Genomic DNA, 26,497 nt, shown 5'->3' on the forward strand with positions numbered 1-26,497 from the left:
TAGAATCAAATAAATGAAGAAAATTTTTTAGAGGAAACAAAAAAGTGAAATGAGAAAAGGGAAAAAAATAAGATGACCCATTCAGTTGAAAGAAAAGCCAGTGTTGTAAAATTATCGTAAAATAAAAACCTTATTATTTTTTATAATAAATAGGCTTTGATTTGCTTAAGGTCAAAGGCAGGGGCTTCGACCCTTTGGGCCCAATCCCCTAAAACTTCAAATTTCATTGAATTTCTGGGCACTCCCTAATCAAATTATCTAGCATTTTCCTTTTTCTCAATCGTCCTCTCCCTTCCTAGAAAAAAAAATTAAGATTTCCAATTTAGTTTTTTTTTTCTTTTTTTAAGACATACCCTCTGCATTCATCAGCAGTAAAAAAAAAAAAAAAAAAAAAAAAAAAAAAAAAAAAAAAAAAAAACGCAGAGTGTGTCCCCTTCCATCTCGGCGTGGGCGTTAAAACAACCGATCGTTTATTTTGCCCTTCGTTTAGTGACAACAGACAGCTGCATTGCTATCGTCGATGTTTGTTTTACCAAGCGTGTTTTTTGTTGTTGTTTTTTTTTTTTTGCCACCCAATGTGCCCGTCGCAAAACTAGCCTACGCACCCCTAAAAACACTCAGTAAAATAAACTGTTTGTAGAAAAAAAACCCGCCAATTGTGTCTCGGACCTAAAATTCTGTCGTATCAGAACGCTAAAGTGCATTGAAATAGAGGTTGTTCAAATTTGTAAATGTTACAATAATACCCGAAATAAGATCATGTGTACGATTATAAACTAGACCTCCGTTGCCTGTCCAACGGGAAGTGTTGCAGCAACTGTGCCCTGTTCCTTAGGACACAGTTGCGGAGCAACACGTGCAACTGTGCCCTACGGGACACAGTTGCTATTTTCGGGAAATCTGAAAGAGATACGGAAATAATGTCTTATAGTTTTCTGCTTAACTTTTGATGGTCTAAACTAGGAAAATATAAAACAAACCAAATTCACCAAAAAATTTAAATTGCCCCGAGGGCATGACAAAACTTCCAAATAGAAAAACCCAAAGAAGGAATTTTATTTCGGAGAAACTATTGTAAGCTCCAGTTGTTAGGAGATCGAGACCTGTCGAACCGCGTTGGAAAAAAAATTCTAGCTGGTCCAGAAGAGAAGTTACCTCTAGAACGTCGAAACTTCGGAAATTATTTCTTAGAGAACGAAGCAACTTGGTATATAGAACACTTCACTTCTTCTTGCATACTTTTCATAGCACTACTCGATAAAAATATAAGAAACATCAAAATCGAAAATTTGAGAAAATTCCAAAAAAAATCAGAACGAGATGGACTTTTCCGGAATTATTTCCGGGAAATCTGTAAGAGCTACGGAATTTTGTGCTCCGGTTCTCGAAGAGACAAATGAAAGTTCTATATGAGTTCAGCATAACTGTATTTCTAACAAGTTTATTTCCGAAGCTAGGGTCGTCTTAACTTGACGCCAAACATCGAACGCACAGTTTCTAAGAAAAAAACGGTTTTATTTTTTTTTATGGAAAACTGTTAGAAATTTCAGGAACTTCTCAGGAACTTTTTTACTCTGTTTCACGTTTCCCTTCCCTCTGAAAAATCTCAAATTTTTAACTCTTACCACTTCGGAGCTACAGGTCGCTGATCACGGTGAAAAAAAAAAAAAAAAAAAAACTACGAAAGCAGTAGTGTTGCTCCGCAACACAATAATCTAGTCTTAACCTCACGCACAGTTTTATTTCAGGTAATATTCCTACATTTGGACATTTCATGCTGAAGAGTAGAAAAACAACACTGATTTGCCAAAAAAAGCTACGTGTGGTCTAGGTTTTAGACTAGGCAATACTGCTACAGGCCCACAGACCGAATGATACTGCTTTCTGAAACTTTTTTAGTGGAAAGATTACATAAACTGTTCATTAAAAGAGACTAAGCATATGCCAAAAAGGTGATATACTGTAAGAAGAGCTAGTCAAACACCAACTTATCTCTCTCGACGAAATTAATGAATACAATTCACAACTATATTGCTTTCTTTCACCCTGTTGTGTATCCAGTAAAAATCACGATAACAATATCAGATCCAAACCTGTTTCTCCAAGTCTAAAAGGCGCTGTAAAACATGTCAGTATGATATGTAAAATATCGGTAAAGTGCGTAAAATACCGATAAAATACCTAAAATACCAGTGAAATAAAAATTTTACAGGGGTCCATAAAATTACTGTAAAATACATAAAACAATTAAGTACTGGATAGTTGATAAAGATTTATTTTTAATAGAAGGTCACTTGTAACAGACATCTAAAAACTGATATATACGTAGGTGTTTTAGTGGTAGAATTTGGACTTGAATAATGCTAAAAATAGCAAAATTACAAGAGAAAAGTGTGTTCTCCTGATGAGCCCTTGTGTTGGGTTGTTGCCTTTGAATTATTTGTCTTTATTGTTTTTATTGTTTGGTAAATGACGACTTATACTTATTGACGACATGACTGCATGTCCATGGATTATTCTATATGGTTGATTGTGTATGGCTATGCTGTTTGACCTATGCGGTTGTATGGATGAGTAGGGTTAAGGCCTCATTCGAGTGCTGGTCTATATTAATCACTAATTTAGGAAAACAGTTTTCCCTTTCTCCTTCTATCTCCTTTCTTTCTTTCTTTTTTTTTAAATGTGTTTGTGCTGTTGCATTGATGATTTCTCTTTTCGTTATAAAATAAGATTTTAAAGTGACCAACTTTACCAATTACAAAACTAAAAAGAAACTAATACCTATGTCACAATTGCTAGAAAAAAACCTATGATAAAAGACAATTAAGTACTGGATAGTTGATAAAGATTTATTTTTAATAGAAGGTCACTTGTAACAGACATCTAAAAACTGATATATGCGTAAGTGTTTTAGTGGTAGAATTTGGGCTTGAATAATGCTAAAAATAGCAAAATTACAAGAGAAAATTATTAAAAATCAAGAGTAAAACCGTAAGAAATTCGAGACCTCGAAGAAGAAAAGGGAGCAGGAGTCCAGCCCCCCTTTCTCACACGTATGTTACCATCAGTTGAACCACAGAAACGAAAACAATTAAAACACCTTGGGTCTCCTAGACCAGTAGAAAACAGAAAATCAGAAGAGAAAATAAAACTGAAACACAAAAATTATCACTGGCAAATCCTCCAGGGTTGTCCTAGTCAAAGTAAAAATTAAGATATCTAATTCTTTGCTTTTTGGCTAAAACAGCCGATTTATGTGTTTAACCCGGCCCTATGCTCTATGCTTCTTGACCAAATGATATACTCAGATGAAACGGATATCTGAAACTGATACACATACAGGAGACGCTTTTATAGGTATAATTTGATTTTGAAAACACTAAAAATAGGAAAATTACAAAAAAATGTTACAAGTCAAAGTAAAATATAGAAAATTCGAGACTTTGAAGTGGGCGTAGGGGACCTGTCCCATTCCCTCACGTACATTACCGTCAGCTCGGATTACCTAGCACTGCAGAATAATATTCAAAGAAAACAGAAAAATAGAAATGGAAAGAAAAACCAGAGAAAATAAAAATGAAATACAAAAATTATCAGTGGTACATTTCGTATTTTTTTTTTCTTTCTTTTAGGCTAAAACGATTAAGTCACGTCTTTGACCTGACCATGTGCTCTTAAAATTAAATTTATCATGAATTCTAATTCCCTCAACCCAGACAAAAAATTGCTTTAACACAAAAACGTATTTAATGACTAAAACAATCAGATAACTATTTTTCCAATACGTGTCTATCTGAAAAAGATTTTTAAATATATACATTTTGCCTGGATCGAAAATTAGAACCACTATAATCCATGGTTGCCAAACAATAAGAGAAAGGAGAAATACGGGCAAATGTGAATAGACAAAATTGGAATGATTGTCGGCCAAACCTTCATAAATAAAGTATAATAAGATAACGGAGCAATAGATAAAGTAAGGAATCTTTAGTCCTTTTGCATGAAAAAATTCATTTATGTCTTTGACCAGACCTCGCAATCACAGCACACAATTTGTAACTAGGTCTTATTTCTTTAACCTGGACAAAAAAAAATATGCTGGTGAAGAAGAAACAGTTAGTAACTGTACAAATCAGACAACCTTATCCAATAAATGTGTATCAGAAAAACCGCACTTAACTCTATTACACTTTACCTAAAAGGAAAATTGGAACTATTATTGGCCATGGTATACCTGATCAAAACAAGGAAAAAGAAATGCAAACAAAAATGAATATAGAGGATCCTAAGACAGTTTGTAGCCTCAGGCTCCACTCGCATTGGTGGGCCCACTTATAACGAAGGTGATTGAACGAAAAAGCTTGAATTGTCTGCCAAATCGTCATAAATAAAGCATGATAAGGTTGATTGATAATAAAAGAAAGTTCGTCACATTTTTTCTCTTGAAAATTGTGTCCGAAAAAATGATTGGCCCCTTACATGTGACCCACCTCTAGGCTCTCATACTGATAAAGTTTATATACCAAGAAGGTTGTACATAGTCACCATGAGCTGCCTACCCTGTTGAGTTCTACCAACTCTAACCAATCAATTGAACTGAAAGTTTAAGCTTTTTTGTTTCAAACTAATACTGATGTACCCAATTCGTTATCAAGTAAAGCAACAAGCCAGCAGGCATCTAGTATGTCGGATGTTTTGTTTCTTGTTTTTTTTTTCTTTCTTTTTTTTATTTGGATTATTAAAATTTTAACCTAATCTAAAAACAAAAAATAAACAGTATTATGATCCTACATGCCTGAAAAATCAAGAAATAAAATATCATAGCAAAATAAAATATTCTCATTTAAAAACAAAAGGTCGTTTGGGTGCATCAGCCTCAGCATAATAACAAAAGAAAGCAAGGAAAGAAAACGGGAAAGAGAGGCAAAAACTTGGGGGTAAATGGAATTGACCTTTTTAAATTGACAACCTTACTTTTCCCTCCAGCTCTTTTATTCTTCTTCTTCGTAAAATTTTCGGTATCCTCACAATGAAAATCAAAATAAACAATGGTAGAGCAATTGGAAAAAATATCAGGCAGAGACACGTAGCTGTCTTTGGTCTATCTCCAATAACCCGTCTAACAAGCAGCTTATACATTTGTAGTGGCATATTCAGTTCTGGAAAAAATATACTAGATCAGCCTCAAAATCAGTAATTTTACACTAATACAACTATAAAAACTAAAGATATTTCACCCAAAAATGGGTTTAGACTTAAATAGGTCACAAGTGGTCACTATCCATCCTCTATTGTTAGCAAAAAAGATAATTTGAGGACAACACGATACAAAAGAAGTAATAACACTTATTTGAGAGGTCACTGAATTTCAGAAATTACGTACACCAGGTTGCACATGCCAAGTATGGCAAAAATGTGTCAAGCGAGGTGAAGCTGTGCAGCCGACATGGTGCTCTGAGATTTACGCAAATCAGTAGTAGAAGACTTAAAAAGTGGAGTTTTTGAAAGATCAAAGCTGAAAACAAAACTCGGTGTATCAAATCAATGGGAAGCAACAATAATTGACACCTAAAATTTTTGAGCATTCTATTAGAATCCTTTTTAAGCAGTATAACAAAAAGAACAGTGTCTTGTTTGATATGAAGACAAGATAAAATTTTATTCCCGAAATGACATTCACTCGCAAACACTAATGCAATTAACACAAAATTAATTCAAGGCTGAAATATGATCAAAATGCAAAAAATATATATTATTATACAGTTCATGGTAGCAAACTGTAAGTAAGAAGCAACTTGGTCCAATAGCAACTGAAACTCTAAATACAGAAACTACTGCTACTACCAAGAGCTCATCGCCAAAGGTATTTGATAACTCAGGCACTTCTTAATCATTAGCCTGGGATTGAACATTTTATCAACACATCATCTACCCTTTCTAAAACCGTACTGTTCTTCTCTTGTCACTTTGTCTACAGCATCTCTCAGTCTAAAAAGTATCGTATTACTAAGTAATTTGCTACCTACAGAGACCAGGCTAATGCCTTGGTAATTACCACACTCATTCTTATCACCTTGCTTATACAGCGGTTTAATTAGGGTTTTTCCAAAACTGCTCTGTCCTTCCACTTTTTCAAAAATTATATTCATAATCTTCAGTAACCACCATTACCTCAAAGCCACCATTAAGAAACTCGTTTACCACACTATAGGCATAAGGGGTCTTATTTTTGCTAATCCTTTTAGTACTGTCGCTAATCCTTTCTCATAAAACAAAACTTCCTTCACATCCAAGATATCGTACACTTTCACATTTTCCTCTATATCTTTTCTTACAACTCTATCTTGGTTTAGCAAATTCTCAAAATGTTCTGCCCATCTCTCTTCTACTCTTTCCTTATTACTAATTGTGACCACGTTCCCATCTTTAACTGGGACAGGTCCGAATTGACTACCTGCTTTCAATTTATTAACACACCGCTACAATATTTTACTATTATGCCGTCTAGCTGCATCTTCCAGATCCTTGGCAATTTTATCCATGGCCTCCACTTCAAACCTCCTTAGTTCATATTCTAATGTTTTCACCACTTTCTTTACATTCCTCTTGTTTTCATATGATCTATCACCCATATAATTCTTTACAAGCCCCTTCGTCTCTTTATTAAACATAAAACTTTTTTTACTCATATTCCTAGCTGCATTCCTAATTTTCTTTCCTAAAAAACTATCAGTAATTTCACAAATCATTTTCCTGAATCATTCCACCCGTCTTCTCTATGGTCAAATTTTAAACTCTCCAGTTTCGTATTTAAACGGTTTCTGAAAAGTTTCTCTAAAATTCTCATTTTGGAATTAACATCATAACTTCTCGGGAGGTATAAAACCTTCCGAAATTTCATCTTTAAATTAACCCTAGACCCTGCTAGAGGGTGATCTTTACTTTTAACATCAATACCAGCACTTCAATACAACCTAGTATCTTGTATTGATCCTGCCAGTCTTCTCACTGTTTTCTTTTCCTAAATCAAAATTTATTTAGGCTAAGATAACATCTATCCCTATTTCTACCGACCTGGGCGTTAAAATCTCCTAATAAAACATCATATTTCTACCTGAGACTCTGTCTATTTGCTCCTGTAACTGTGAATAAAATTCATCTGAGTCACTACTATCTCCATCAGTCGGTTCCACAGAGCCATATACTACTATAACTAATACCCTTCACTTTTAAGTCATAAGATGCGTAACTAGCATTCAATTATTAACACCTTGCCAGCCGAAACAAGACTTAGCAGCTTCCTTATTCATCATGAGCCCTACTCCCTGTCTATGTACCTCATCCTTCCTGCCTGAGTAAATAATTCTATATCACCTAATTTCATACTTCCTACCCCTAGGATATGAGTTTCTGAAACTCCTAAGAAGTGCAGTTCGAATCGTCTGAATTCGTCAGTCAAAATATCCACACGATAATTATTTTTTCAGATAGTAAGATTCACAGTTCAAGTCCTCCAACTCATTATATATTCGTGCCTACAAAAATTATAGTGTTGAAGAGTTATTATGCTCCTCTCTACAAAAAGAGGAATTTTGCATTTTTTGCCAGAAGAAAGATTACGCATACGTATTTATTTTATATTTTTTCCCAAATTTTTAATGCCCTTTTTGAATGAACAAAAATATTGGAAGGCAACTAGCTCTATTCACACACCCTTTTTACCCCAATGACTTCCAACCAAAATTTCGAGATAGATTTAGTATTGCTGAAAGGTTCAATAAATATGCCTCTGAGGATAACAAGACCCCCCCCCCCCCACAAACCCTGGGGAATGAGATGTAAATTATTCAATCAGTGCATTTTTACATATAGTAATTATTATTGGGAAATATGCGGAAATTTTGCATTAAATATAATACTATATATTATAACAAGCTTGGTAAGATCATTGCACAGTAAGGCCAAAAAGAAGTAAGGAAGGTCACGTCAGCAGACCAAGATTTGTGCTGGTGTTGATGCATTGGGAACACATTACCTCCTCCACATACTCCCTGAGGAAAACAGTGTCCAGAAACTTTACTCAAAAGAGCTTGACCAGTATCCATCATGACCGGCTCAGAAAGCGTGGATGACTGCCTCTCATTCTTTGCATTACTTGCAGCATTTTATCAATCAAGCCAAACCCTCCAACAATCACCTGTACTTCTGAAAATAGACGACCAGATCAGCCAATACACCACTGAATTGCTCAATCTAGCTAAAAATAATGGTGTTGTCCTTTTAACTGTCCCTCCCCACACTACTCAGAAACTACAGCCTCTAAAAACGATAGTCATGGGGGGGGTCGCCTACAACAAACAGGAAGTCGCAAGTTTCATGGCTGTCCCTAAATGTAGAACTATATCATTGTATAACATTGCAAAGGTCAGCAGATGATGCATTAAAAGAGATCGTCCATCCAAACCCCTTTCCAAAAGGCTCAACACGAAAAATCAACGGGAAAAAAAGACAACGAAGTCTGAAGTGCTCACTGACACCCCTGTGAAAGAACGCATTACTGCTGGGATAAAAGCTGTATCTTCAAAGAAAGCCCTAGTTCTGGAAAGGAAGAAAATCAGAGAACTGAAAAGGCTAAAAAAGACATGTTTCTCATAACAGGAATTGCAATTCGAGTGACGATTCTGTCATAGATGAGGCAGTATACAACACTCTTCAAACTCCAGTGTGGATGTTGAAGACAAACCCCATTCCAATAACTTCCAATTTGACAGTGAGAAAGTCAAGTCTGGTGATTACATTCTCGTTGAGCTGAAGAGCAAGAAAGGGAATTCTGTTCACTGTATTCTCATTATCAAAAAATTAGCGACTGAAGAACTTAAGGTCCACTTTCTGGAGGAGACTGGAGCAAGAGAGTTTGTGCTAACTAGCGAGACGGATAGTGCCTTAAAGTCAGAAATTGATATGAAAATGTAACCACTGATAGGAAGAACACCAAGATCAACCAAACAGCTTACTTTTGGTGTTGACCAGTCAGTTTATAATTTGAAATTAATACTCTTTAGTTTTTTTAAACCTTGCTGAAATTCGTTTTGTAGTTTTTTTACTTTCTTAATTTATAGCCGAAAAACAAGTTTTAATGTTCCTTTGTCCCTTTTCTGTTTCTTTCACCAGGTGACCAAACGCAATCAAGACGCGGCCGAACCAGTACTGTGGTGGCCCAGGTTCGGGACTCTTGATTACTTGGGTAGAGAGATATCCAGGTGTAAAAGTGATGGAGTATTCTAATTGTCTTTTAAAGAGGATATTTGTTTGAGTTACCTTTGCTTTGGCATGCTCAGCAACTTCTTATTGCTTGAATCAATTCTTGGAGAATTAAAAAATTCAAAACCTCCCATTGTGGGCCAGTCTCCTATCTATATATCGGACCAAAAGTCAATATTGAATATCAAAACGTGAATGTTGATATTGGATACGATATTTGGAAATTTTCGTTTATTTCTAGCATTTTCAACCAGCTACCAGGTAGCATTCAACAGAAAAATTCCAACATCCGAAAAGTTCTAGTTAATATCTAGCGCAAAATTGAAGTTCTAGGGGGGGGAGCAGCTGCCCGCTTCTGCCCCCCTTCCCCACACCCATGCCAAAAAGACATACTTCAGGACCCTTCAGCTGTGCTGAATCAGTGGGCAATCTCAAAATTTTAATCAGATATCTTTGGGGAAAAGGGTCGTGGGAGGGGGGTTGCCCTTCAATCTTTTTGGTCACTTAAAAAGGGCACTAGAACTTTTGATTTCCATTACAATTAACCCTATCTGGATCATCCAGGATCACTGGTTTAATTAGATCATCTCTGGTGGAAAAAAACAAATAAACACGCATATATGATCTTTCTTCAGGCCAAAAATAGAAAATTCCAAATTTTTATATGTAGCACTCTGTAGTAAGATTCACTGGTATGATGTTTCAGATGGTGTGGGTTTCATTAAGATCAGTTGAAAGTTTAGGGGTGTTTTCCCCATTTTGGAAAATTTTTCAGGCTTGTCAGTTTTTGATGGGAAAAATTAAACTTAATGAATTTTAGTTTTTTGGTTTTTAGTTTTTTACCGTTTTTTTTTAGTTTTTTTAGTTATACCTCATGATTCTAATGATTGCCCTTGAGCTTTGTTGATGGTGATTGCTAATCAAACATTCCCTGTGTCCCCGTTGTCATTTATATATCCCCCTGTGCCCCCCGGTGTCCCCGTTGTAGTTGTGTCCCTGTGTCCCAGTCGTCATTTATATTCCCTGTGTCCCGGTCGTCATTTGTATCCCGGTGTCCCGGTCTGTATATACATTCGTTTTTGAAATGGTATATGATGAAATAAATTTTTGTATTTTTCCCCATTTTTTCTTTTTAGTTTTTTTTTATTTTTTTTTTAGTTTTGTTTTTCTCCTTTATTTTTCATTTTTTTTCCTTTTTTTCTTTTTTTTTCTTTTTTAGTTTTTTTTAGTTTTTTAGCTTTTTTAGTTTTTTTATTAGTTTTTAGTTGTTTTTTTTCCTTTTTAGTTTTTTTGTAGTTTTTACCTTTTTTTAGTTTTTTAGTTTTTTTTACTTATGGTCGTCATTTATACTCCCTGTGTCCCGGTCGTCATTTGTGTCCTGGTGCTTTGTTGATGGTGATTGCTAATCGAACATTCCTTGTGTCCCAGTCGCTTTCTCTTTGAGTGTCCCAGTCGTCATTTATATTCCCTATGTGCCGGTGTCCTGGTCGTCATTTGTGTCCCGATGTCCCGGTCTGTAATTTCGTCAGTCAAAAACATGACGTCAGTCGACACACAAACATGACGTCACTCGACAGACACACACACACACACAGACAACTTATTTTTATATATATAGATATATTCACTCTTTATTTTATAATAGCATGACTCTTTTCTTCCTGCCACTTGATAGCATTCACTAAAGACAAAGAAAAGTTTTTCTATTGTAAAATATAGTGTGGGTTGTATTTTTATATTTTAGGGGGGGGGGGGTATAATTTATGATTGTTTTAAAATTTCTTTCAGAGTTTTTTGTAGCCATTTTTCATTTGCAAATAGTAGGAAACAGGTTGTCAACTTTAAGGGCTGCCCTTTTGAAATATGATTCCCTCTTCCTTTCCAAATTTGTATTTTGAGGCCTAAAAAGACCATTAAAGTGACAATTTATAACTTACTGAAAAATATTCACTGAAAGTCCTTAACTCTGCCTTAAAAAATCATAAAATTATGAATCTAATTCCCAAAGTATACCAACTGCTTCACAGTAACCTGTAAAATCAGATGAAAATCAGTTTAATTGAAAGTTACTTCATATTACAAAGAAAAAATGTAATTACTAGTTTTCTTCAGTTTTCTAAAGAAGTTGTCTGCATCTTTTAGTTTTCTATTTCTACACCTAAAATTTTTGCAGCAAATCATAAAATCAAATGCTCTATTTAAATTCAGACACTTTGATCAAAAAAAGTTATCTATCAAATTCCATTGAAAATGGGCTGACACAGAGTTATATCTTATAGTTATATGCATCTCTAAGATGAACAAAACAGAATCCTCCTTCTCTCTAACTAGTTTTCTTTTCTGACCCAAATTGCCAATCTAACAATCTTAAATCACATTTTCAGAACTTAAATTTACTACAATAAAGTTCCATGTCATGTGAGTTTGTACATCTTCAATTTTTTTTGGCAAAATATTTTACTTCAAAAAATAAAATAAAATTGTAACTTGTTCTATTTTTGCAAATCCCAAATGTGCATTCTTGTCAAACTGTTTGTGGTAACAAACTGTAGAAAGGAGCAACCCAGCTCAATATTAACCCAAACTAAAAAAAACAGGATTTTGATACTAATAGATAAATCAAAAGAATTAGATTTTTATGCTGATTTCAAATATATGTCTCACCAATTTTTAGTCTTACCCATCAGAAGTTACAAGCTTGAGAGAATTTGCCTTATTTTGGAAAATAGGGGGAACACCCTCTTAAACGTCATAGTATCTTAACAAAAAATCACATCATCACATTCAGCATATCAGAGGACCCTACTGTAGATGTTTCAAGCTCCTATCTACAAAAATGTGGAATTTTGTATTTTTTATCAGAAGACTGATCACAGGTGTGTGTTTATTTGTTTTGTTCTTATTTTCCAGGGGTGATTGTATCAACCCAGTGGTACTAGAATGTTGCAAAAAGGCTCATTCTAACATAAATTAAAAGTTCTAGCTGTTTTTAAGTGACCAAAAAATTGGAGGGCACCTAGGCCCCCTCCCATGCTAATTTTCCCCCAAAATCACCAGATCAAAATTTTGAGATAGCCATTTTGTTCAGCATTTTGTTTAGTTGAAAAACCTAATATGTAGGTTTATGTATTATTATGTGGGATGATGTTTTCATGGAGAATTTATAATGGGGGAAGAGAAATTCCATGAAGGGGGTACAGGATATTAATAAGTTACATATATTTATTACTAATAAAAACATTCTTTAAAAAAAATAAAAGTTCTAGTTGCCTTTTGAAGCAACCCAAAAATTTGAGGGCAAAGAGGCCTCTTACCCCACACCCTTTTTTCTCAAAATCATCTGGCCAAAATTATGAGAAAACCATTTAGCCAAAAAAAAAAAAAATAATATGCAAATTTTGTTTTAATTATTCATCTGCAGAGAGCCAAAATCAAAACATGTATTGATTCAAAAACATTCAGAAATTAAATAAAAAAAAACAAATTTTTTCAACTAAAAGTAAGGAGCTACATTAAAACTTAAAACAAACAGAAATCACTCCATATATGAAAGGGGCTGATCCCTCCTAAATGCCCCACTCTTTATACTAAAGTTTTTTGTTATTGTTTTAAAAAGTAGAGTTGAGAGAAAGGGTCAAACTTCAGTGTAAAGAGTAGGGCATTGAGGAGGGAACAGCCTCTTTCATACACAGAGTAATTTCTGTTTGTTTTAAGTTTTAATGTTGCTCCTTACTTTCAGTTGAAAAAACTTGTTTTTTATTTGATAGCAATAAAAAATGGGCATAAAATCAGCAACAAGGCAACAAGGAATCAAAAAGATAACTGCATGCATATGCAAACAACAAGATGGCTCTTCATATCAATTTTGAGCTTGATTTCTAAGGCAGTTTTTACTTTTGGTTCTTTTGAAGGTCCCATTTTCTATCTCATTAAAAAGGAAAAAAAGGTTATGTCAGCAAGGCCTCATTTGTGGAAAAACAAAAAGAGTGGGGCAAATGTGAATCAAGCAGAGGCAAAAGATTAGAATGGGGGCTGTTAAGAAGAAAATATGTTAATAAAACAATTTTTTCTTCACAATATACAGAAATATTGAAGTTAAGACATTTTGATAGCAACTCTAGTGTACTTTGCCCCCCCCCCCCTAACATGTAAACATACAGCACAAATTATATATGTCCTATTTGTAGTCAATTTCTCTAATTTCATCAACATTCATTCAATTTATGGGTAGGTATTTTGAAACAAGAGCAATGCATGGCAAAATGTATGGGAAATAAATAATCTGGGCTATATTTTTGCACATTAGGGGGTGGAGAGTGATGTTAAAAATTCATACTATTGCTAGCAAGTGTAACTTAAGGTAAGATAATAGTGGAACTGTTAAAATGCATCAACTATAGGTATTCTGCATTATGGAGTAATATTTATTCTCTTAACCTGTTTTCTTCTCAATAGCCCTAATTCTAGTATTACACCAAAGCAGATACAACATATATTTTCTTTATATTATGAAGTTAAAAACACCACTAATCTTGTGTTTGGCCCTTTCAGAAGAAAATACTACAAAATTTCCAAAACTAATTCAGGAAATTCTAAAATACTTATTTCATTCCTTAAAGCAATATTACTTTACCTCCACACCTACCCCCCCCCCCCTCCTGATGAGCAAAAATAACTTACAACCCAAGTTATATCCACTCCATGCCAGACCCTTTTTTGAGAATAATTTAATGACAAGCAAGCAACAAGCAGTAGCAAAATTTATGGAGTATATATAATTTAGGCTATAGCAGAGGCATGTATGTGCACATTGGGGTGGCTGAGATTAAAGTAAATTGATGTGCCTTCAGGAATGATACAAGTAATTTGGAAGTTTTTAAAACAGTCTTTAGAATTTTATAGCATTCCTTATTCAAGGGGCTAACCACTGAACAGGAATGGTAAAACTGTTTTATTGTACCTGAGTATTCCCTGAAGAAGTGGTTAAGCACAAGACCAATGCCAGGGGCACAGCTCTAGCATTTTTATAGGGGGGAAGGGGGCAAGAGGGGTCTCTACCCAGAGAGTCAAGATGCAAGGGCTCAAAATAAATTTTTCTGCAAATTATAGGAAGAGGAAACTCCCCCTTCCCTAAACAACATCACTAAGTAATGCCAAAAAGTTGTGCTGAAACCTTCTCAGCCTTAAAAATAAAAAAGGAATAGAAGTGAAAGTTTGGAAAAGTCTCCCATGGTATAATTTTGGCTTTTCTGAAGTCATTATTAATGTTTCATTTTAATAGTCAAGCTTAATTTGCTAGCAATTATGGAGTTCAACATAATTTAGCTAAGACAAAAGTGATGAATACATCACTTGATGCTGTGGTCTTTTGTAATTAAATTAAATAAAAAAAACTAATTTTTTTAGCTGAAAGTAAGGAGCAACATTAAAACTTAAAACGAACAGAAATTACTCCATATATGAAATGAGTTGTCCCCTCTGCAATCCCTTGCTCTTTATGCTAAAGCTTTTAATTGTTTTAAAAAGTAGAATTGTGGCAAAGAGTCAAACTTTAGTGTAAAGAGCAAGGGATTGCTGAGGGGACAATTCATTTCATATACAGAGTAATTTCTGTTCATTTTAAGTTTTAATGTTGCTCCTTACTTTCAGCTAAAAAAATTAGTTTTTTTTTATTTAATTTCTGAACGTTTTTGAAGTAATGCATGTTTGGTTTTGGCTCTCCGCACATAAGTTATTAAAATGAAATTTGTATATTAAATCTTTTTTTGGCTAAATGGCTTTCTCTTAGTTTTGATCTGATAATTTTGAGAAATTAGGGGTGGAGAAGGAGGCCTAGTTGCCCTCCAATTTTTTGGTTACTTAAAAAGGCAACTAGAACTTTTAATTTTTAACAAACGTTTTTATTAGTAAAAAATATACGTAACTTAAGAATTAACTTACGTAACAAACTTTCATAACCTTATATTTTTATTATGTATACAAGGGGGTTTGTACCCTCATTAATACCTCGCTCTTTACACTAAATCGTAAGTTTTGTCCCAATTCTTTAAGAATGACCCCTGAATCAGAAAGGCTGTAGAATAAATAGTTGAAATTACTAGAAATACTTTAGCATAAAGAGCAAGGTATTTATCTCCTCCTAAATACCTCACTCTTTATGCCAAAGTATTTTTAGAAACCCTCATATGCATAATAATCTCTGTTCGTTTTAAGTTTCAATGCTACTTCTTCCTTTCATTTGAAAAACATTTTCATGTTTACTTTTCATTGTTTTCTTATAGTAATGCTAGAGAATCATGCACCCTTTTCATTGAATTTTTCTTCCCCCATGACAGATTCCTCCAAGGAAAGATCCTCCAACATAGCCCCCTCTCCTCAGCCCCACCCCCAAACAAAATAAAATCCTCCTGAAAACGTCTCTACACTTCCCAATAACCATTACTATATGTAAACACTGGTCAAAGTTTGTAACTTGCAGCCCCTCCCCCAGGGATTGTGGGGGAGTAAGTCATCCCCAAAGACATAGTTATTGTGGTTTTTGACTATGCTGAACAAAATGGCTATCTCAAAATTTTGATCTGTTGACTTTGGGGAAAAAATGAGCATGGGAGGAGGCCTAGATGCCCTCCAATTTTTTTGGTCACTTAAAAAATTCTAGGACCACTTGGTCAATATCATAACCCCTGGGGAAAAGAAAAAAAAAACAAATAAACATGCACCTGTGATTTGTCTTCTGGCAAAAAATACAAAATACCCCATTTTTGTAGAAAGGAGCTTGAAACTTCTACAGTAGGGTTCTCTGATATGCTGAATCTGATGGTGTCATTTTTGTTAAGATCCTACGATTTTTAGGGGGTGTTTCTCCCTATTTTCCTAAATAAGGCAAATTTTCTCAGGCTCATAACTTTTGATGGGTAAATCTAAACTTGATGAAACTTATATATTTAAAATCAGCATTAAAATGCAATTCTTTTGATGTAGCTATTGATATCAAAATTCAATTTTTTAGAGATTTGGTTACTATTGAGCCGGGTCACTCCTTACTACAGTTTGTTACCACAAACTGTCTGATAATTTATCCTGGGGGAAAGTTACATTTTGAACCCTTAAGGGAGGGGGACCTTATCTACCTCATTTTTAGTAAGAGCTTGAAATCCCTCAAAAAGGATAGGCTATAACAGCAAAACTGACATCATTCTTGAAGGGTCTCTGGTGCTTAAAACATTTGCAAATTTGTTTCTGTAATTATATTTTATAATTAAGACTAGGCTAGAGAAAATTATAGTTACCATTCTGGAATCAGATATAAATGCCAATTTTTCCTCAATAGCCATCTTTTTTTTGGCAAATGTTTAATTTCATGACAAGCTGTCTAAACTGAAAACTATGCTGCAAGGCAGCATAGTTTCCATACCAAAGTACTTTGAAATGCCAGAGTGCATCCATTTCTGGTTAACCTTCCTCCTCCATGGGGCAAGCTAAAAATGCATAAAGTGGGCTTGGAAACAGGTAACATTACCTATAGAGCAAAGTGTATTAGTTCATGAGCACTGCAGGCAGTGGGGAGAGGTTTGGATTCGATATTTATTTAGTAAATCTCATTTGAGGTTTTTTAGTTAGTTTTATTACTCTTTGTTGAATAGCCTAAATATAGAATATAGACCTTGGCCTGCTGCCCACAGGGCTCATGGACTAATACACTTCACTCTATAGGTAATGTTACCTGTAAGCAAGCCCACTTTACACATTTTTAGTTTTGTTGGAGGGGGATTTTAGAAAGCTAAAAAATGAATGCAATTCTCTAATAATGACAAAGAAACAGTATGCAATCATCAGAATCTTGCTATATCCAGTAGTACGCACTTTAGACAGCTTGTGGTGAAACTAAACGTTTACCATTTTTCTAAAACACATTTTCAAACTGTAGGTCACTATAGGCTGTTCTGGACCATTTTAGCCCTTTCAGAGCTGAAAATATAATTTCTCCTAGTAGCAATTTCTTTAATTATGAAGAGCATATAAAAGGCATCAATTAATCTATTTGCTTTCATTATAACAAAATTATTTCGAAAACTGCATATTAGGCTATCAATAAGTCAATGGCACTTTCCAAAATTGGCCTCAACCTGTCATCAAGAATCTATAACATCATTAAAAGCTAAGACACCTTATTATCACTACTTATCAAAAAATAATGTTACTATTTTTTATTTAGACTGTGCTTTTTGGAGCAAAGTTGCTGTCTAACCTTTTCTATTGTTTTTAATAGCCTAGATTTTTTAATTCTCTTTCTTCTCGTTCGTTCAAGGTTTGTAAAAGACTTTTTTCTGCCGTTCTATTTTGAGCTAACAATCCTTAGGCCTTTTTTCGCGTCAACCAAAGAGACTGTTTGAGCTCAACCACTCGGTGTGGTTGAGCTCAACCGCTGTTTTTGCGTGAAACAGTGACAAACCAGGTTGTCATGAAAAGTGATTTTGCGTGAAACAATTGACTGGTTGAACTCTAATTTAACCAGAACTGTCATTGTTTTTAACCGTAGGGTTCTACCATTCATAATTGTTGGTTGACCTTTTCAGGCGTAGATTTCGAAAAGAAGAATTCATAGGCTATAAATAAGTCTATATAAAATAAAAATTATAAGCTGACAAATAGAATTCTAGCCACGCAAAAGTAAGGTTTAATTTTGTTTTTTTCGTATTAGGGCTATTTGGATAAATGTTGGGTTATATCCTGCAATTTGATTCACATAGGCCTTAAGACAGGAAGTCAAGAGTTTGAATATGCTTTTGAAAACTTATGTAGATACTTGGAAATCTTTGTTTCGTCCTTTTGATGCCCTAGGCTTGACCTTAGCTTGGTAATTTGGCTTCAGAGATAAAACCTTGATGAAGCAAGACCCTAGTGGTTATAAAGCATTGTTAATCCAATTACTATTCTTACTAGATGCTTCAAGATGTGTTGCATCTTTGTCAGAACTCTTTACATTTCAGCCTTACCCTATAGGGCCATGGATAAATTTTCAGGTCAAACTCTAGTTTGGCTACTGTTTGCTATCTTAGAAATGGGTTAAGTCAGGAAAATAGAACTTTCAGTAATGAATCCAAAGCAAAAAATACGTAAAATTCTAGTTTAGCTAATTTTCATTATCTTGGAAAGGGAATAGGTTACAAGAATGAAACTCAGTAATTAATCCAGGGTCAAAAACACTCTGGGAAGGTACTGCCAGGCTTCTATGTCAACCCTTTTCTGATTTCTAAGTCTTAGATAATTGCTTACTCAAAAGGTCTATACCTATACTATTGAAATTTTTACAAAACAAGATTTACCTTAATTTTTAATTATCAGTTTCTTTTACTCTGGCTTTAGCTCTTAAAATGTAATTCCTTTTATTTGAGTAGCATTTTAAGCCATATCAATATTTTTTTTAAAAATTTAGGAAATGTCTTTGCATATCTTAGAACCTTATAAAGTGGATTGAGGAAAGCTGTGAAACACAAGTCTTAGAAGTATCTTATATCAAAATACACCTGATACAGTTTAATTTTTTAGAGATGACACAGAATAGCATTAAAGCTGAGTATTTGCTTTGCAAGAAATGTGTCCCTTCTGTTGTAAAGCATTTTGGATAGACACTGATCTAACCATGGGCGTATTGCTGTTGCAAATGGTTTTGCTTAAAATGGTTTGGAAAACAAATAGCAAATGTAAATTTGCTTTTTTATCATTATTTAAGACTAGAATATCACAAAGCTATGCAATCACATTGCTTGTTGTATCTTAAGTAAATACAATCCCTGATGGAGCTTTGTTGATACCTGTCTTAAAATTAATTTGTCTAAAAAAAATATATTGTTTATGGGACAGTAGAGAAAATGGCAACAACCATGAATTGAGTTTTTTCCAATATTTCTTTTTTCAAATAATAGTTCTCTGGTCACATTTGTGTTCCTTGCTAAGTTGTTGGCACTCTGGTTTGGGAATCCTTTGTCCAAGGGGTACAGGTTTAATTCCTGGCATTGCTAGTGTATTTGGTTTTTACCAGCTAAGTATTCACCATGCTAGTTTGCATCTTAAGTAAAGCAATCCCTACTGGAGCTTTGTTGACACCTGCCTTACAATAACTTGTCTAAGTAAAATACAATGTGTATTGAAGATTAGTGAAAATGGCTGTAAATCCATCTTGGTTTTTTTTCAATTTTTTTTTTTTTAATAGTTGTTCTACTCTGGTCATAATAATGTTCTTGGCTAAGTGGAAAGCACTCTTAGTAAGAAATCCTTTGTCCATGGGGTACAGGTTTGATTCCTAGTATTGCCTGTTTATTTGTTTTAAATGGGGGTCAGTGATGTTAGACAGATCTAAACCAGCTCTAAATAGGCAAATGGAGAAATATGCAAAAGGTAAGCAGGGAGGGTGTACAAAAGCACAAGATTTCTGGCCCCCAGCCCTTAATTGCAATTCTTGGCCAAAGGGTCACAAAGTGGAAATTAGCACTGCCAGTTTAGACCTTGATGTGTCAGTGCTGCCATACTTACTTACTTGCATATTGGTGTTGAGTTTGCCCACATTTTATCTTCATTACTACCTAAAATCATTTAGACATTCAGCAAACTGTCTCAAAGCACAATTAGTATTGAATAGTTTTTGGGCCTTATTGACTTTCCCTTTATAGCAAAGGTTTATTGTTGTGTATAATGTAGATATTTTAAAGTAATCAATCATTAAGAATTCCCTTTTAGTTTTATCAAGTTTTTGAGTAATAAACCTTTTTAATTACCTTAAAATATTTATTCAGGTCCTTTACTATTGGCTGCCCTTTATATTACAATAATGATTGAAATATATTGTGGTAACTAAAAATTTGGATAATCCAACCTATTTTACCACCTTAAGGTTGTTTACAAAGGTGTATGAAATATTTAAGTACTGACTTAGCTACAGAAAACTTCTAGATATAATAAAATGTAAGCAAGATGGCTCTTACTTTGACCATATCTATGGAAGCACTAATGAGAGAGTGGGTCATTTGATGCATTTGTAGGATTGAGTGAGATGAGAAATGAAGTGTAGGTTTGATGAGAGATGGCTGGTGAATGTGATGAGGGATGAATGTTTTGCAAGATTTTAAAATTTTGGACAATTTCTCATGTTGACAGTAGAGTGCAAAAGTAAAATTTTGTAATTTTTTTTTCTTTGTTTCTGTTATGTTAGACAATGTTGAATATTCTAAAGTGAAGTTTCTTTTTTGTTTGGAATTGTGATGGCCCTAGGGCTTTAGTGCAATACAAATTACTAATGTTTATTCACTTTGTTTAAACAAACACAAGGTCTATGTCTCCTAGCTTTAACAAACTCAAATGTAATCTTAAGACCATGGATTTCAAAGTAGGTCAAATGAACTTCTGGTAAAAATGAGCAATTTATGAAACATCTAGATTAAAAAAAAGTCTTTTAGACAACAAAGAAGACAATTGAATAAAGAAAAGTACCTTATATCATAATTGTTGTGCACCCTTAAGATAGAAATGAACAAAGCTTCAATTAAGATTCTGTTTTGTTTAAACAGACAGAAGGGACAAACCTCCAAGCTTTGACAAATACAATCTCACTTTGTGGCTCCTATCTTTTCAAAGGGGACTTTCTTTGGATTTTTTCTATCCAACTAAAACTGAAAAGGACAGCATGATATACAAGTGACCTTCCAATTACCCTACATAGCAAGAGAAAATCATTAAGTTAGGCTATGCTTTATCTCAATCCCCCTCCCAATGTGCAGAAATATGGCTCAAATTTCATATTTTCAATGCATTTAACCTCCTGTCACCTGTTTTTCTAGTTATTGTTTGTCACATTTGTTTAATTTACAGCTACATGGGATGAAGTTCGAGAGACAGATTGACAAAACAAATGGAAAATAGGAAATTTCAACAATACATTTTTATATTGGGAGGATTGAGGGGTAAAGTAGAGCAAAGTTGAATATAAATGTGTGACCAGCTATTATTCTAAAAATTAAGAAGCATGAATTTTTTTTTTATTATGTTTCTTTCTCTTCAGGTCCTTCTCTAGGGCTTTAACAAATCAAACATTCTATGCCCAGAAAAATTAGCAACAAGGTATAGTCTATATACAAAGGCTTATGTTATTTAACTATGAATATGGAATTTATATGGCAATCAGGAACTGGATACAGGCTAAAGCAAGTAAAAAAGAAAGAAAAAACTTCCCTAGTTAGCTCAGGAGACTTCTAATAGATTACTCTTCAGATAATTGCCTATGATACATAATTTAAATATTTACCCCTGTACAGTAGGGCGTTAAAACAATCTATCACAATGTAAGATACAGTATATTTAGATATGATGCTGATTTACAAATTCCAGGATTCTTTGTTGTAGTTTTCATAATTTTGTTGATAAAGTTTTATATATTCATCATATTTTATTTTATATCATTAACATTAGCCAAACTAATCTTCTCAATAAAACTTGAATGTGGTGGCTATAATGCACAAGTACTGCAAAAATCTTACAACATATTATGTGTTATGGTAACTGTTCAGTGAGAAAAAAAAATATTTTCCTAGTTTAGCTTAATTTGTTATATTTTTGTGCTTATCAGAAATATTTTGTTAATTTTAGGCAGCTGTCCCCCCTCAAAAAATTCTTATACATTTGCTGGTTTATACTTAACTAGTATTCTACTGAAAACAAAAATTAATATATATTTTGTATTGAAGAAATATAAAGCCCTTTGGATTTTTTTTTATTCAGATTAAGCAGTTTGCTATTTTCTTTTGTTAGGCTAAGCCTGTAATAGTGCTTTATTGTGAAGAGTCAAAATTTGTAGGGATTGCAAAGGCTAGCCTGAACAATATGTTATTACAAATTATTAGGTTAAACTTCTGTTTGGTAAAATTCTAGTTTAGATAAATTTGTATTATCTTGAAAAAGGTTTAGGTTAGGAAAATGAAACTTTTAGGGATGGGTCTAGAGACTAAACTATATCATGGAAAAGTATTTTGGAGCATCTAACTCTACTCTTTCTCTCTCTTAAAAATGTTTGCCTTAAATTACCTTAAATCATATTGTCTAATGAAATAAGGATTAAATCCTGTAGAATTGCTGGTTAGTGATGATGACAGTTGGAAATCTCAATATTTGGTCCACACCCTTAAAAATGCTTGTGTTATAAAAGTGAAACCCTTGCAAAATAAATCTTCTACTTAAATGACAAGAAAAAAGCATTTTTAATGTCACAACTTTGCTCAATTTCAATTTATGAAGTTTCCAAGATTTGGAAACTTTCAGGATATACATTTCCCTATATTTAAATACAAAACACTGATATGGCTTAAAATTCTACTCAAATAACAAGAATTGCATTTTCAGAGCTAAAACCAGAGAAACAGAAACTGCTTGCTGAAAATTAAGGTAAGATGTTGTTTTACCAAAATTTTAATAGTTACAGACCAGTCCAGTACGCAAAATTCCCAGATTTAAAAACAGAAGAGGGTTATCACATAAGCTTAGCAATAGCTTCTCAGGGTATGTTTTTAGCTATGGATTAATCACTGAAAGTTTCATTCACCTAACATAACCCATTCAAAGATAGCAAAAAGTAGCTAAACTGGAATTTGACTGGAAACTTAATCTATAGCCTGGTAGGCTAGTAGAATTCCAAATCAAAACAAAAAGAAGTCAAACTAGAATTTTATCCTCTGTTTAGGGTAGCTCAACAAAGCTAAAGTCTTATCATTTAGGACTTTTTGATAATTTTGCTTTTACAGTATGAATACAACATTTTCCAATATATTACCTGAACAATTTAACCAAAGATTCCACTAATTCAGACCCTTCCTATCTCTTCAAATATACCAGAGAGTATGCTAGATCATTTTTCAATTCTCTCTGACCTCAAACTAATGTGAAATATGTCAAATCCGGAGGAAATTAAGCCAGTGCTAAATCATTTAATTATAATAGAATGACACTCTTAACACTATACGGATGTTTTATGTTTGAAATTTTTTGCCCAAACCGACAAGTAAAAAGAGTGTTTTCGCGAACCAGTTTTGTTTGAGCTCAACCATATGTAATTTTTTTCCGTTTTTGCGTTAAACATACAAGCTGGTTAAACCAAAGCTGTCATTGGTTAAACCAGCTGGTTGACGCGAAAAAAGGCCTCTTGTTGCAGTTTTGTAATGACAGCAGAAATCATGGGCACCGGCAGGGGGGAGGGGGGGGGGGGCAGGGAGCCATGCCTCCGGAAATTAGGGACTATAGAGTAATTATAAGAAAATTAAAGGAATGAGAGCAGAATGGGAAAAAAACGTAGAAAATTTTGGCTGTTGATAACAAAGTTCAAAATATCGGTATTGTTGAAAAATACCTGTCCAACACTTCAGCATTGCTTTACAGAAGTTTTATGCTGTGAGTTTATATCTTAGTTTTTGTAAGTAGGCTATTGTTTGTGTATTACATGTAATTACTGATTTTTTTTTCATTTTTATATACTTTTACTTTAATTTAAATAATTTTTCCATTGCCTTTAGAAAAATGTTTATCTCTAAGCTTCTTTAAATAAAAAAACAATAAGTTTTTTCAACTGAAAATAAGGAGGAACATTAAAACTTAAAACTAACAGAAATTATTACGTATATGAAGAGATGTGCCCCCTTTACACTCTTTACGCTAAAGTTTGAATTTGGTCCTAATTCTTATAGAACGATTCCTGAAACAACATGGCCGTTTAATTAGAATAATAAGCTTCGTTTTAGAATACTATACAAAATTTATGTCTTACTATGAAAATTGAATTTATGTATTGAGGAGAAGGCAACCTCTTTCATATACGTCATTTTCTGTTCGTTTTAAGTTTTGATGTTGCTCCATATTTTCAGTTGAAATACTTTTTTTTTTTATTCAATTAATTTCCATAAAGTGTTTGTAGATGGGAACATGCGAAACAAGTTTTTTGAAGAAAAGCAAAGGTCTATATTAAACTAAAAATGAGCAGAAATAAAGTCAAATAATCTTCAAAATAAAAAAATTGGATTCTAATCGAATAAAAAGTTTTTTTTTTAATGAAAAAGCCTATGTCAATAAAAAAAACGAACCGAAATTAATTTGAAAACATTTTCCACAAAACGACTTGGCCAATAAATAGTAAAGAGCTCCATTAAGCCAAATATGAGAATAAATAAATTCTTATAATTTCCAAGCGTAGAACTACCACAAACCACCATAGATACATGAAATAAACCCAAAACGAACATAAATAAAATAAATAACCGAGCTAAACTCAAAACGATCAAAAATTGACGTGAGTAGGGCTGAACACCCCCGCACATTACCAAGACCAGAAAATAATTTGCCCTTTACTGAAAAAAAAACGTTGTAAATGTTTTCACCTTTTTATTTCAATAAAAAAAGAAAATTTCTCTTTTTCACTTTCCTTAGCACTTTTCAAAGAACCTAAAAAAAACGAAACTCAAATAAAATTTTCAAATATGGAAACCTCTTTTTCTCGGGGGGGGGGGGGTATTTAAGGGGGGTGTTCTCAAGGGGGGTTTTCCTCTTTTTCCCTTTCCTCAGCAATTATCAACGAAACTAAAAAAAAGCTCAAATAAAATTTTCAAATTTGGAAACCTTATTTTCCACAGGGTTTTTTTCCATGAAGTGTATTTTCTGGGGAGGTATTTTCCGTTATGGGTATTTTCTACGGTTTTTTTTTCTAGGAGGAGGGTAAACGCTTAGAACTGTTCTACTATATGTTAGAAAAATGCTAACTGCTGACAAACAAAAATTATATTCCAATCTCTTTGAGACAGCAATCATTTCTGAGTTTGAAAGAAAGATACCCAAGGCTTATAAAATTACTGAAGAGTGCTCACTTGTTTTCTACATAAACGTCTCAGTTATTAAGTTAGACCTTTCAGGGTAAGTTTTGACAGATTTTGAACTAGGCAGAAGACACTATGTGTATGCTTCGATATTACTTCTACGGTTACTGTAACTAATGACACTAAGGGCATTAAATTGAAACGCTTAGGGGAGTTTCAATTAAATGAACAACGTTTTTTGAGGGTAGTAAAGAGCGAAATTGAAACTTAAAACGAACAAAAATTATTGCTTCACAGTCTATCTAACATATATCAATAAAGCTGGCACAAATAAACAAAATAATCATATATCCCTATGTTTGTAGGATTAGGCATTTTGATCAAAGACTACCACCCTTTTACTCAAGTCAGAAATTACTCGCTCATGAATAAATACCTCACATTCAGATTTATACTGAATATTTATATTGAATCTGACCAAAGCGATCAGATTCAATATTTACAACAACTCCTGGAGATCTAAAAGGTACGTTTGAAAATATGTATTGTCCAAAAGCTTTGCAGACGTCCTAGAAACTCTAATCGAAATGTTAATCTTAGGGACTAAACCATAAGACAGACATAGATTTAAAAGTTGAGAAGTCACCGAAGACCTGATATTTAGCATGTTGATGTTGAAATTGCATAGAATGAAGCAAGGTGTGCTGCTAAATTGCACTTTCGCCAGCTGTTCATGAAAATTCTCTAAATATTCATAAAGAGAGCTAGGGGGAGACCGTCTCCATTAAAGCAGGCACATGGAAGAAATTAAGATTAGCTGAATCAACTAAAATATTCAAAGTTATATTAAGGCCTTGGCAATTCAAATGAAAAATCCTAAAATCCTTGGTCTACCATGTTGGCAACCAAGATCAGTAAAATAATAATTAAATAAAAATCTAATATCTTCAGGGTTTTTTTTTCCACAAAATGAGTTTTTAAAGAAAAGTAAAGAACTTCAGTAAACCAAAAATTAACAAAAATAATATCAAATTGTCTACCAATTGTAGAACTACCACAAATCAGCATTGGTAAATAAATGAAACCCAAAACAAACAGAAATTACAGTAAATAACCGAATCAAATTCAAAACGAGTAGAAATTAACATGAGTAGGGCTCAAAAGCCTTCTGTTTTCCAAAAGGCCAGAACATAACTTGCACTTTACTGAAAAAAATTCAACTGAATGTGCTTTGCCAGCTAAATATGCATATGCTGATATTTGTTCCTTAGAATATTACAAGTTTGACCTGCTATTTGTATGCTGGAGAAAATTTTTCAACAATTTTTGACAACATACGCCCTTTTAAAAATCTGGACATCAATAATAGTGTTTAATTTAGTTTCATACCTTTT

The 26,497-nt window shown here is 33.6% G+C and overlaps 1 protein-coding gene across 3 annotated transcripts in view; it reads right to left on the reverse strand.

Annotated features, from left to right (window-relative positions):
- LOC136025932 (dehydrogenase/reductase SDR family protein 7-like) overlaps positions 1-17,590 on the reverse strand; it is a 60,601-nt gene extending 43,011 nt beyond the window's left edge. Inside the window, exons 1-2 of one of the 3 annotated variants that reach the window (XM_065702016.1) lie at positions 17,510-17,590; positions 4,975-5,159 (exon numbers count right to left, since the gene is read on the reverse strand). In XM_065702016.1, the coding sequence (XP_065558088.1) occupies positions 4,975-5,151 (177 nt within the window). In that variant the 5' untranslated portion in view covers positions 5,152-5,159; positions 17,510-17,590. The other 2 variants (XM_065702017.1, XM_065702015.1) reach the window with 2 other exon arrangements.
- Positions 17,591-26,497: the final 8,907 nt, after the last annotated feature.

This window comes from Artemia franciscana, chromosome 4, assembly GCF_032884065.1.
Source record: "Artemia franciscana chromosome 4, ASM3288406v1, whole genome shotgun sequence".
Classification (NCBI taxonomy): domain Eukaryota; kingdom Metazoa; phylum Arthropoda; class Branchiopoda; order Anostraca; family Artemiidae; genus Artemia; species Artemia franciscana.